The sequence below is a fragment of the Sminthopsis crassicaudata genome, chromosome 3 (genome assembly GCF_048593235.1).
Source record: "Sminthopsis crassicaudata isolate SCR6 chromosome 3, ASM4859323v1, whole genome shotgun sequence".
Classification (NCBI taxonomy): domain Eukaryota; kingdom Metazoa; phylum Chordata; class Mammalia; order Dasyuromorphia; family Dasyuridae; genus Sminthopsis; species Sminthopsis crassicaudata.
The window spans coordinates 258,231,294-258,245,270 of record NC_133619.1 but is presented as its reverse complement, the minus strand read 5'-3'; the positions used below and the strand labels follow the sequence as shown (position 1 = coordinate 258,245,270).

The window sequence follows — 13,977 nt, the reverse complement described above, 5'->3', positions numbered from 1 at the left end:
TTCTGGCCATACAACCTTCAATGTTTACAGATCTCTTTGCCTGTCTCTTTATGACAACCCAGGCAAAAAAAAAAAAAAAAAAAAAAAAAAGAATTCATTGTGACATTTCCTTCCTTCCTTCCTTCCTTCCTTCCTTCCTTCCTTCCTTCCTTCCTTCCTTCCTTCCTTCCTTCCTTCCTTCCTTCCTTCCTTCCTTCCTTCCTTCCTTCCTTCCTTCCTTCCTTCCTTCCTTCCTTCCTTCCTTCCTTCCTTCCTTCCTTCCTTCCTTCCTTCCTTCCTTCCTTCCTTCCTTCCTTCCTTCCTTCCTTCCTTCCTTCCTTCCCTGAGGCAATTGGGGTTAATTGACTTGCAGGGTCACACAGCTAGGAAGTGTTAAGTGTCTGAGGTCAGATTTGAACTCAGGTCCTCCTGACTTCAGGGCTGGTGGTCTATCCACTGCACCACCTAGCTGCCCCTGTGACATTTTCTTAAATTTAAATCTGTGGGATTCTTGTGCATTCTCTAGATTAATTTGGAGGTGTGTACATGTGTACATAGAAGGGAAACTCATTACAGGGAGCAGTACAGTGCCTTCCTTCTACTTTCCTTTTCTGCTATCTTGGTTTTGCTTTCTGAAATTATTTTGTGCTACAGTGTAAACTCTGTTTTTATCTTTATTCATATTATATTCTGTTATGCCACAGTTCTTTTATTGGCCTGACTCAGTTTCACTAATTATCCTGACCCAGTCCTGACTCAGTTTCTCTGCTTCAGTTTAAAATAATCAGCTCAAAGCTCAGTTCTGCAAAACCTCCCTTCCCTCTTTATCAGAGTATTTGATAAGGAAACAGATCTTATGTTTTAGAATATCAGAATGCCTCTTTCCATCCCAAGCTATCAGAATGTCAGATACCATTTTATCAAGATGTCTCTCCCCATCTCTGGGGTGCCTCTCCCCCTATTACATCATACCTCTCCAGAGGCTTACCCCACCCTGTCAGAGTCCCATTCCCACTCTCAGTACACTGACTCTGCCCCTGCCTCAGTATATCCCCTGAGTCTGAGCTATGTGTATATAGGTCATTGAGAATTCATATTGTTTGTTGGATTCTTGGAGACGATAGTCTTATTCAGCCCTGGGACCAAACCATGGATCCATCTGGTCCCAGTAAATCTCTCCCTTTAAATAAATTATTAAATACTCTCTAATCTCCATCTTGCCTCAGTTTCTCCAGCATTACAATTACACCCTTAAAATGAAGGCTTCTTGAGGGCAGGGAATGTTTCAAGTTTGCCTTTGTGTTCGTAGTATTATTCAAATGTCTTATACATGTAAACATTTAAATGTTTTCTCATTTGAAGCTGGCATGAGAATTTTAAAAGAGGGATCATGTTGAGGGGAATTTTATTTTAAATGTGTTGAGTTTGAGATGAGGAAGTCAAGTTTAAAATAAAATTCAATAGGTAGTTAGTGATGCATGGGACATCTGAAGAAGGGAGATTTCCTATAAAAAAGCAGAGGGGAATAATAAATTTCACTGGGGGAGGAGGACTGGAGTGGGGTGGAGGAGAGGGGTAGAGAGGTAAAAGAAAGTGAGAAAGGTATTTTTGAGCCAATGAATGAATAGTAAACTGAAATGACATTTCATTTGCAAGACAGTAGGAAATCACGTTAAGGTTTTTGAGTAGTGGAATGACTTTTTCAGAAAGTGGCTTCTTGTTACCTGTAAGATAAAATACAAAATCATCTGGCACCAATCTATGTTCATTTTAGAAAATATTTTACTGATGAATTTTTTTAAAATTTTAATAGTATTTTCTTTTTCCAAATACATGTCAAAATTTCTCATCATTAATTTTTGTAAGATTCTGTTTTCTATATGCCCAAAAGGCTATAAAATTGTGCATATCCTTTGACCTAGCAGTGCCATTACTGGGTTTGTATTCCAAGGAAAGGACCCACATGAGCAAAAATGTTTGTAGCAGCTCTTTTTATGGTAGCAAAGAATTGAAAAATGAGTACATGCTCATCAATTGGGGAAGGACTGAACAAGTTGTGACATATGAAGATAATGGAATATTATTGTTCTATAAAAATGATGAAAAGCTGATTTTAGAAAGACCTGGAAAGATTTATACAAACTGATATTGAGTGAAACAAGAAATATATTATACACAATAATAGCAAAAAATGTGTGATTGATGAAGTTTAAAATTGGGCTACCTAAATGAAATTAGGGTTTAATTGAGATATAGTGACAGGTTCGGGGTACAGGGAGTCAAATGGAGCTCCCCTGCAACCTCTTTGGATTATGCACAAGGATACAGTTAAATTAGGTCTGGTAGCAGTGCAAGAGTCCTTTGTAAAGGAACTTACAAACCCAAAAACCTAGATTGATAAAAGAGGTTTATTTTGGGTTTGGAAGTAAGGTTAAGGTCTAGTTAGTAAAAGGTATTAAGTAAAGAGAAGAGGGCACTGGAAACAGGATTCCAGTGGGCAGAAAGTCCATGTCAGGTATAAGGCTGGCATGTTTAGACCCTCTGCAAAGAGAAGACTCCAGCTTGGCTCTTATAATGAGAGATTTAGCTAAAGGGGCCTGTGGATGGAGTCCCAAGTTGGCTCCTCGATGGGTTTCAGTGAGGGCTGGAATTTGCTTGGTGGGGGGTTGGGAAACCTGAGCAGATCATTAGAATGGGGGCTGGGACAGCCCAAGTTGGCTCAGATCTGATGGGGGGTTGTGAGAACCCAGATATCTCCTATTGGAATTCAAAAGGGTGCTTTTGATCAGGATTTGTGAATCAAAGGTCCTAACTTCTTGAATTGATCAGCTAGGAGGGGTTGAGAATCAAAAAGGAATAAATCAATCTGTGGTCTTAAAGAGACCACAACCCGCATCATGATGATCATCTATGAAAAACTTGGTTTTTCTCAGTGATTCAGTGACCTAAAGGCCCAATGAGACTTTGGACAGAAACTGTCTCTGCATTCAGAAAAAGAAATATGGAGACTGAATGTAATGAGCAATCACAATCTCTCCCATAGTTTTTTGGTTTTTTTTCCTTTTGCTTTGATTTTGCTTTCCCAACATGATTATGGCAATGTGTATAAAAATAAATTAAAAAAAAAAAAAAAAAAGATTTTGTATTCCAAATATTTCTCCTTCCCACCCTTATTTCCTCTTTCTCCAAGATGGCAAGCAATTGATGTAGGTTAAATATGTGTGATCTTTTTAAACATTTAATGATGATTTTGTAAAATATTGGTATCACCTCCCAATGATTTCCTCACTCCACCCCACACCCAGTTGAACATTCCCTTGTATTAAAAAAGAATAAAAAAACCTGTCACATTGGTCTCATCTAACTACATATTCCTTATATTTAACTTATCTTTCATCTCTCTGCTTAGGAGAAGGAATATGCTTTACTGTCAGTCAACTAAAGTGTAAAATTACTGTATTAATCATAGATCTAGCTGCTGTGTAAATTATTTTCTTGTTGCTATTTATTTTATACTACATCATTTTATAGATGTTTTCTCTGAATTATTCATATTTGTGATTTATTGCTAGATTTGAAGTCAGAGGATGGAGGATTTAAGTAGGTCCAATCCTTGCTATTTTCTTCCTGTGTGATCTTGGAAAAGTCAATCAAGTAAATATTAAGTCACCATGAAGCTGCAGGCACTAAGTCAATCACCAGAACTCTAAAGAAAGACAAAAAATGGTCCCTACCCTCAGGCAGTTCATTCTCTATGGCCCAAATTATCTGTGAAATAAGAGGGTTGAGTCTATGACCTAGAGTATGAATTTTCTTCCTGTTGTATTGTTAGACTCTTTTTCATCACCTTTTCCCTAGTAATGAGTTAGGATGTAAAGCAAAGAGAGGAAAATTTCTAGAGGATATAATAGAGGGAAGTAAACAATTAAGAGCAATATAAAAGTGAGTGGGATGAACTCATCCCGGAAAGGGAGAGAATAGAAGAACGGATTAGGAATATGAATCCAAAAGTATGTTACTTTAAAAAAAAAAAAAATTAACATAAAGATTCAAAAATGAAAATATCTAAGAAGTTAAAATGAGGGGGCTGCTAGGTGGCTCAGTGGCCAGCCCTGAAGTCAGGAAGATCTGAGTTTAAATCTAGTCTCAGACACTTAGCTGTGTATTATCCTGGGCAAGTCACTTAACCCCAATTGCCTGCACACACACAAAAAAAGTTAAAATGAGGAGCAGAACATTATTCCTAAAATGTGGAATACAAGGAAATAAATATACTCCACAGAACTATAATAGTTGAGAAGCTAACATGTACTTTTTCAGATCAGGACAATTCTAACATGAAAGTAAATGTAAAAGAAGTTAATAATCTAAATAGAATTTTAGAAAAGATCACTCATAATTACTGAAAGAAAAGAGAAAAGAATACACAAATATCACAGATTTTTTTGGCATCTTAAAATTTGACTATTTTCTTTTTTTTTTTTTTCTTTTTTTTATAATATTATTCCTTGTATTCATTTTTCCAAATTATCCCTCCCCTCCCTCTACTCCCTCCCCCCGATGACAGGCAGAAAATTTGACTATTTTCTAAGACCTAACCTCAGAAAGTTTAGAAAAGAACTTCTTAATTTGGTAATTCCCCCAAAAGGGAGATTAAAAAACCACACAGATGGCCAAGAATTGGAATTGAAGGGATGTCCATCAATTGGGGAATGGCTTAACAAGTTGTGGAACATGATTGTAATGGAATATTCTTGTGCTAAAAGAAATAATAAGCAGGATGATGTCAGAAAAACTTGGAACTGCTGCAGAGTAAAGTGAGCAGAACCAGGAGAACATTATAACATCAATATAATGTGATGAAAACTAATTATAAATGACTTAGCTATTCTCAACAATATAACAATCCAAGACAATCCCAAATGATTCATGATAAAAACAAAAAATGCCATCTTCTCCCAGAGAAAGAACTGATGGCATCTGAATACAGATTAACATATTGAATTTTTCACTTTTTTTGTTTTAATTTTCTTTTACAAAATAACTAATATGGAAATGTGTTTTATATGATCAACAACCATTGTGTAAACCAATTTGATGAGGAAAGGCAGAAGAAAGTATAGCATTTGGAACTCCACTTTAAAAAAAACAACCATTAAAATGTGTTTTTAACATGTAATTTGGGGAGAAATAAAATATTGTTTAAATAAAATAAAGTGAATTGTCCAAGAAAATAGAAAATTGACAATTGAACTTCAAAAAAGATCACCCCTAACCCGGTTCAAGGAAATGCCAGGAAGATCAAGAGAAAACAAGTGCCCAAATTAAGACACCTTGGGTGGGAGCACAAAAAAACACTCAGTCTTTTGATTCAGGAAGACTAAAAAGACAGAAACCATTAGGGCCTTGATGAAAGATGGTTAACTTCAAAGTTCTCAGCAGATACTGATACTACCAAGCACAGACCCACCAAGAAAAGTGGAAGATCAGGATCATACTTGAATTGACTACCCAATTAAGAATGTGGGAGGGTACAGGCTTGTGCCTGACACCAAGTCCCAAATCAAAGACCTTTGAACAATCCTCTAAAACAAGTTCTGAAATGGCAGAATACACAAAAGAAACAATTTTCTAGCCCAAGACAACTTAGAATGTTGGCATGAAAGGATTATCACACTAAAGTGAGAGTGGAGTGCAATCCAATGCAAGCCTCACCAGTATAAATCAGGCCCCAGCAAACCAGAGAGGGCCTGGGAAATACTGAATCAGCAGCAATCTGCTTCTGGAGCTTTTAGCCCACAGATAGTAAGAAAAGTCAAACTGATCAGAAGGATATTTTAGGGGCCTCTGCTGACATTGGGAATAAAACTCTGTTGGTTTGCCCATACTCAGACTTGAGTTGCAATTCCAGATCTCAGTCCCAGGATGAGGAAGGGTACTGTCACTCCAAAGTTTGTTGCCACAGTAGAACAGAAATCTTTGTCACAGTTCTAGGACTGAAAAAAGTGCTTGTGGGTTGCTCACCAACCAGAGTACAGAACAGAAGAGCAATAAGTATACCTTTCTTAAGATCATACCATCTTGAAAAAGAACTCCTAAGAACTTTATTTCTATTACAGGTATACATAGAGAGCGCATGTATCATTTTATTTTACTGTTATAATATAAAAAAAAAGGAGGGTGAAAGTAGAAGTGGAAAGCGGATTGTATCAGAAAAAGGGGAAAGGGGAGATAAAAAGAGGGAAATTACATCCCACGAAGAGGCAAAGGAAACCTATCATATCTGAGGGGAATTAAGGGACGGGGAGGAACATTATGTAAATCTTACTCTCATCAGATTTGGCTCAAAGAGAAAATATTAGACATACTTGGTTTACAGAGAAACTTCTTCCCTCATTAAAAAGTGGGAGAGGATAAGCTAAATAGAAGGGAATACAGAAAAATAAGGGAAAGGTATAAGAAAGGGGGAGAGATTCAAAGGGGGTGGGAGATTCTAAAGGAGAGCTGCATGAGGCAAGTGGTTCCCATAAATTTAATACTGGGGAAGGAGGTAAAGAGGGAAAGAAAAAGGGGATAATAAGATGGCAGAAAATACAGAATTAGTAGTTTTAACCATAAATGTGAATGGGATGGACTCTCCCATAAACAGAGGCAAATAGCAGGCTAGATCAAAAGCCAGAATCCTACATATGCTGTTTGCGGGAAACACATTTAAAGCAGGGTGATACATAACAGAGTAAAGGTAAAAGGCGGGAGCAGAATCTATTATGCAGGGGTAGCCATCTTTATCTCAGATCAAGCAAAAGCAAAAATTGATCTAATTAAAAGAGATAAGGAAGGAAACTATATCTTGCTAAAGGGTAGTATAGACAATGAAGCAATATCAGTACTAAACATGTATGCACCAAGTGGTATAGCATCTAAATTCCTAAAGGAGAAGTTGAGAGTTGCAAGAAGAAAACTCTAATAGTGGGAGATCTCAACCTTGCACTCTCAGAATTAAATAAATCAAATTTAAGAAAGAAATTAAAGAGGGAAATAGAATATTAGAAAAATTATGTATGATAGGTCTTTGGAGAAATCTGAATGGAGAACAGAAAGGAGTATACTTTCTTCTCAGCAATTCATGGAACCTATATAAAAATTGACCATATATTAGGATATAAAGACCTCAAAATTAAATGCAGAAAGGCAGAAATAGTAAATGCATTCTTTTCAGATCACAATGCAATAAAAATTACACCTAACAAAAAGCTAGGGGTAAATAGACCAAAAAGTAATTGGAAACTAAATAATCTTATCTTAAAGAATGAATGGGTGAAACAGCAAATCATAGGCACAATTAATAATTCACTCAAAAGAATGACAACAATGAGACAACATACCAAAATTTGTGGGATACAGCCAAAGCGGTAATATCTCTAGGCTTACTTGAATAAAATAAAGAAAAGATCAAAGAATTGGGCTTGCAATTTAAAAAGCTAAAATTGAAAGGAGAAATTAATAAAATTGAAAGTAAAAAAAAAAAAAAAAAGCCATTTAATTAATAAATAAAACTAAGACTTGGTTTTATGAAAAAAAAAAGAACAAAATAGATAAACCTGGTAAACTTGATTAGAAAAAGGAACGAGGAAAATCAAATTATTAGTCTTAAAAATGAAAAGGGGGAACTTTCCACCAATGAAGAGGAAATTAGAGCAATAATTAGGAGTTACTTTGCCTAACTTTATGACAATAAATTTGACAACCTAAGTGAAATGAATGACTACCTAAAAAATATAGACTGCCCAGATTAAAAGAGGAGGAAGTAAATTGCTTAAATAGTTCCATTTCAGAAAAAAAAGAAATAGAACAAGCTATTAATCAACTCCCTAAGAAAAAATCCATCCAAATGACCTAGAAAAAATAACAACAAAATTCATCTAGGAAGAACAAAAGGTCAAGAATTTCAAGGGAATGAATGAAAAAAAAAAAAAAATCAAATGAAGGTGGACTAGCTGTACCAGATCTAAAACTATATTGTAAAGTAGTGGTCACCAAAACCATTTAGTATTGGCTAAGAAATAGACTAGTTGATCAGTGGAATAGGTTAGGTTCACAGAACAAAATAGTAAATAACTTTAATAATCTAGTGTTTGACAAGCCCAAAGACCCCAACTTTTGTGATAAGAATTAACTGCTGGGAAAATTGGAAATTAGTATGGCAGAAACTAGGCATTGACCTACACTTAACACTGTACACCAAGATAAGTTCAAAATGGGTTCATGATCTAGGCATAAAGAATAAGATTATAAATTAATTAGAAGAACATGGGATAGTTTACCTCTGAGATCTGTAGAGGAAGAAGGAATTTGTGACCAAAGAAGAACTAGAGATTATTATTGATCATAAAATAGAAAATTTTGATTATATCAGATTGAAAAGCTTTTGTATAAACAAAACTAATGCAGACAAGATTAGAAGGGAAGCAATAAACTGGGAAAACATTTTTACAGTCAAAGGTTCTGATAAAGGCCTCATTTCCAAAATATATAGAGAATTGACTCTAATTTATAAGAAATCAAGCCATTCTCCAATTGATAAATGGTCAAAGGATATGAACAGACAATTCTCAAATGAAGAAGTTGAAACTATTTCTAGCCACATGAAAAGATGCTCCAATTCATTATTAATTAGAGAAATGCAAATTAAAACAACTCTGAGATACCACTACACACCTCTCAGATTGGCTAGGATGACAGGAAAAGATAATGCTGAATGTTGGAGGGGATGTGGGAAAACTGGGTCACTGATACATTGTTGGTAGAATTGTGAATACAATTCGCCATTCTGGAGAGCGATTTGGAACTATGCTCATAAAGTTATCAAACTGTGCATACCCTTTGATCCAGTAGTGATTCCACTGGGTTTATATCCAAAAGAGATCTTAAAGGGGGAAAAGGGACCCATATGTGCAAAAATGTTTGTGGCAGCCCTTTTTATAGTGGCTAGAAACTGGAAATTGAATGGATGCCCATCAATTGGAGAATGACTGAATAAGTTATGGTATATGAATGCTATGGAATATTATTGTTCTGTAAGAAATAACCAGCAGGATGATTTCAGGAACCCTGGAGAGGCTTACATGAACTGATGCTGAGTGAAATGAGTAGGACCAGGAGATCATTATATACTTCAACAACAATACTATATGATGATCAATTCTGATGGACTTGGCTCTCTTCAATAATGAGATGAACCAAATCAGTTCCATTTGTTCAACAATGAAGAGAACCAGTTACACACATTGAAAGAACTATGGGAAATGAGTATGAACTACAACATAGCATTTCCACTTCTGTTTTTGTCTGCTTGCATTTTTGATTTTCTTCTCATCTTTTTACTTTATATCTAGGTTCAATTTTTCTTATGCAGCACAATAATTGTGTGGATATGTATTTGTATATTGTATTCAAAATTTATAGGTCTTTAGAAGTATCTCTGAAAACAGCTACACAGTACCCTCCCTGAAGCATGAGACTAATGTGCTGGAAACAGAGCACTACTTTAACAAAGAGTTAAAAGTCAAGAAATGAACAGAAAATGAGCAAACAACAGAAAAAAATTAATCATGGTGACAAGAAAAATCAAAACTCATACTCAAAAGATAGCTAAGTCAAAACTCTTACATTCAAAGCCTCTAAAAAATATAAATTGACCTCAGATGATGGAAGAATTCAAAAAGGATTTTAAAAATAAAAAATAAAAAAAGGTAGAGAAAAAATTAGGAAGAAAAATGAGAGTAATGTAAGAAAATTATGGGGGAAATAATTCAATACAGCTTGGTTTAAAAAAAAGGGGCACAAAAATTTAATGAGAAGAATTCTGCCTTGAAAAGCAGAATTGGGCAAATCGAAAAAGATAGACAAAAATTCACTGAAGAAAAGAACTCCTTAAAAATTTGAATTGAGCAAGTATAAGTTAATGATTATGAGACATCAAGAAACAAACAAAATGAATGAAAAATAGAAGATAGTGTGAAATGTCTCATTAGAAAAACAACTGATCTGGAAAATAGATCCAGGAGAAATAATTTTAAAATTATTAGACTTCCTGAAAGCCATGATCAAAAAAGTCTGGACAACATTTTTCAAGAAATTATTGAGGAAAACTGTCCTGATATTCTAGAACAGGAGGGTAAGATAGAAATTGAAAAAATCTACCAATCACCTTCTGAAAGAGATGCCAAAATTAAAACACCAAGGAATATTATCACCAAATTCCAGGGCTCCCAAATCAAGGAGAAAATATTGCAGGCAGCCAGAAAGAAAGAATTCAAATATTATAGAACCACAGTCAGGATAACCTGAGATTTAGCACCTTTTATTTTAAGAGCCTGGAGGCCTTGGAATATGATAATCTAGAGGGCAACCAAGAATCACCTACCAATAAAACTGAATTTGATCCTTTAAGTAGAAAAATAGATATTCAGTGAAATAGAGGACTTTCAAGCATTCCTCATAAAAAGACCAGAACTCAATAGAAAAATTTAACTTATAAGTACAAGATTTAAGAAAAACATAAAAAGATAATAGGAAAAGAATATCATTAGGCACTTAATAAGATTAAACTTTATATTCCTACTACATGGGGAAGATGTTACTTGTAACTTTTAAAAACTTTTAGGCTAGTTAGAAGGCATGTATATAAATATTAGGCATAGATATGAATTGAATATAATGAGATACTATCTTAACATAAAATTAAAGGGATGAGAAAAAGGAATGCAGAAAAGAGTAAAGAGATAAGGGAAAAGGGAAAGGGAAAAATTGGAGTAAATTATGTCATAAAAGATGCACGAAAAAGCTTTTATAATAATGGGGAAGATAGAGAAAGAAGATAGCAGAGAATGCTTGAACCTTGTTCTCATCAGAATTTGCTCAAAGATGGAAAAACACATCCAATTGGATATAGAATTCTATTTTACCCTATATAAAAATAGGAAGGAAAAGAGGTAAGTGACGGGTAGGGTGCTTAACAAAGAAAGAATGGTTTGGAGTAGGCAGTAGTCAGAAATAAAACACTTTTGAGGAGATGCAGGAAATAAGACAAAGGGAAATTCAGTTAGCAATCATCATAGCTGGGAGAAAAAAAATGTTTTTGAAGCAAACTTCTTTGGTAAAGGCCTCATTTCTCAAACCAATAGAAAAATCGATCAAATGTATAAATATAAAAGCATTCTCCGATTGACAAATGATCAAAAAATAATAAAGTCAGTTTTTAGATGAATCAAAACTATTTATATCCATATGAAAAATGTTCTACACGATGATTTCAGAATAACCTGGAGAGACTTAACATGAACTGATGCTAAGTGAATTGAGTAGAACTAAGAGAACATTTGTATATAGCAACAACAAGATTATGTGATGATCACCTGATAGATGTGGCTATTTTCAACAATGAGGTGATTCAGGCCAATTTCAATAGACTTGTGATGGAGAAAGCCATCTGCATCCAGAAAGAGGATTGTGGAGACTAAACACAATATAGTATGTTCACCTTTTTTGTTGTTTGCTTTTTTTCTTTTTTATCATTTTTTCCATTTTGATCTGTTTTTTTTTTTTCTTGTGCAGCATGATAAATGTGGAAATATATATGGAAGAATTGCACATATTTGACATATATTTGGTTGTTTGCTGTCTAGGGAGAAGGGAAAGAGAAGGATTTGGGCTTTGCAAGGGTAAATGTTGAAAACTATCTTTGCATATATTTTGAATAATAAGAGCAATTATTAATTTTTAAATGTTCTGAAACATTATTGATTGGAGAAATCCAAATTAAAACAATTCTGAGATACTATCTCACACCTTTGATTAATAGTTCAGAAAAAGAAAATGACAAATGTTAGAGGGGATATAGAAAAATTGAGATACTAAGCATTATTGGTGAAGTCATAAACTAGTTCAACTGTTATGTAAAACAATTTGGAACTGTGTCCAAATATTTATCACAGCTCTTTTCTGGTGGTAAAAGATGGGAAATTTAGGGGATGCCATCAATTGAAGAATGACAGAACAAGTTGTAATATATGATTTTGCTGGAATACTATTGTGCTATAAGAAATGATGAGTTAAATGTTCTCACAAAAACCTGGAAAGACTTACATGAACTGATGATGCCAAGTAAAGTGAGTAGAACCAGGAGAACATTGTACACTATAATAATAATATTGTGAATATTGTGAATGATTTATCTATTCTCAGCAATACCATGAACCCAGACAACTTTATAAAACTTGAGATGAAAAATGCTTTCCATTCCCAGAGAAAGAACTGTGGAGTCTGAATACACATCCAAGCATGCTTTTTTTTTTTTCACTTTATTTTTCTTGGGGTTTAATTTTGGTCCACATTTTCTTTTACAAGACTAATAAAGAAGTATGTTTTGCATGACAACACGGGTAGAGCCTTTATCAAATTGCTTGCTTTCTTGATGACAGGGAAGAAAGGAGGGAGAGAATTTGGAATTTGGTTTTTACAAATGAATGTTGAAAATTGTTTTACATGTAATTGGGGAAATTATTCCCCCAAAGTACTAAAAATAAAAAAGTACAAAAAATCATCTAGTTATAATCTAAGATTATATGTATGTATATATATATATATATATATATATATATACATATATATAATTATATTTTAAAATATTTTTAAAAATCTAAATTAAGTTTATTTACAAATTATGATACTCTGCCTTATAAAGTACTGTGGGCATAATGAAAAAAAGATTTAGAGTGGGTTCAATCTAAGAGGATCCCTTTCAACTCTAAAATTTGATGACTTACACTGAATTATTATCTAGCATTCCTGTCATTTGGGGGATTATAATTTGAATTGTGACATTTTGGGAGAACACAAGGTATTAATTAGGTGTGAAATAGTAACAAGACTTGTCATGTTAAGACCCACAACAACAAAAGACAATATGGTTAAAATACTTGATTTTTTACAACCTTTTATTCTTTTTTTTTTAGAGTCCAGAATCATCAACTGAGAGAACAAGAGAAACAAGATATCAGAGAAAAGGACTACTCAGCAGGACATTTTTATAGAAATTTTTCATCCTCCACATTAGAAAGAATAACTTGGATTAAAAAGTAGACATCATTTTGTAAATCATTCTATTTTGTGACCTAAACTCTGCAATTAGCTGTATGGTAAATGGCTTCACTTCCTACTGGCATCCGTTTTATCACTTCATTCACAAGAGATCAATGGTAAGTTTTGAATGATTTTGGTCTAATTTAATAGTAACCAAACTTTCCAAATATCAAATGTTTTAAAGTCAAAATTTTTTGAAAATGCCAAGTAATAGTAGTTTTAATATTAGTGTCAATTGATTGAGAAATTTGTTGTTATTGTTGTCTGGAGAAGGATAAGGAAAAAATAGAACATAATGTATAGTATTCATAATTGTGAATATGAATAAGATGGATCAATAAAATGGAATTGGATATCAGAATGAATTAGAAACTCATTTTTTTTTTTTTTTGCTTTTATGAGAAACATACTTAAAATGGAAAAACAAAAAAAATATTTAAAATCGGGACTAGAGCAGAATCTATTGAATGCTAAAGTTAAAAAAGCTTACATCAGACAGAAAGACAGAAAAGACAAAAGACAGAAAGAGATGATCAATAAATTTGGCATGCAATTAAAAAGAGTTAGAAAAATAACAAATTGAAAATCTCCAATTAAGCATCAAAGCAAACATCTTGAAAATCAAAACAGCAATGAATAAAATTGGAATTTTACCAATGAATAAAGTTGGGAACTAGTTTTATGAAAAAAAAAAAAAAAAAAAAAAAAAAAAAAAGAAAGAAATTAGGTAAACTATTGGTTAATTTAATTTAGAAAAAGAAGAAAATGAAATTTCCAGTATCAAAAACAAAAAGGATTAATGAAAAGAAAACCATCAATGAAAAGATAACTAAAACTAATATTTGTTTTGCCTAG

General features: G+C 33.6%; 1 protein-coding gene across 1 annotated transcript in view; it reads left to right on the top strand.

Annotated features, from left to right (window-relative positions):
* The window catches only part of SLC37A1 (solute carrier family 37 member 1), a 132,783-nt gene that overhangs the window by 15,067 nt on the left and 103,739 nt on the right, over window positions 1-13,977 (top strand). The window contains exon 2 of the mRNA XM_074300567.1: window positions 12,996-13,238. Within this exon, the coding sequence (XP_074156668.1) occupies window positions 13,183-13,238 (56 nt within the window). The 5' untranslated portion in view covers window positions 12,996-13,182. The remainder of the gene's footprint in view (window positions 1-12,995; window positions 13,239-13,977) is intronic.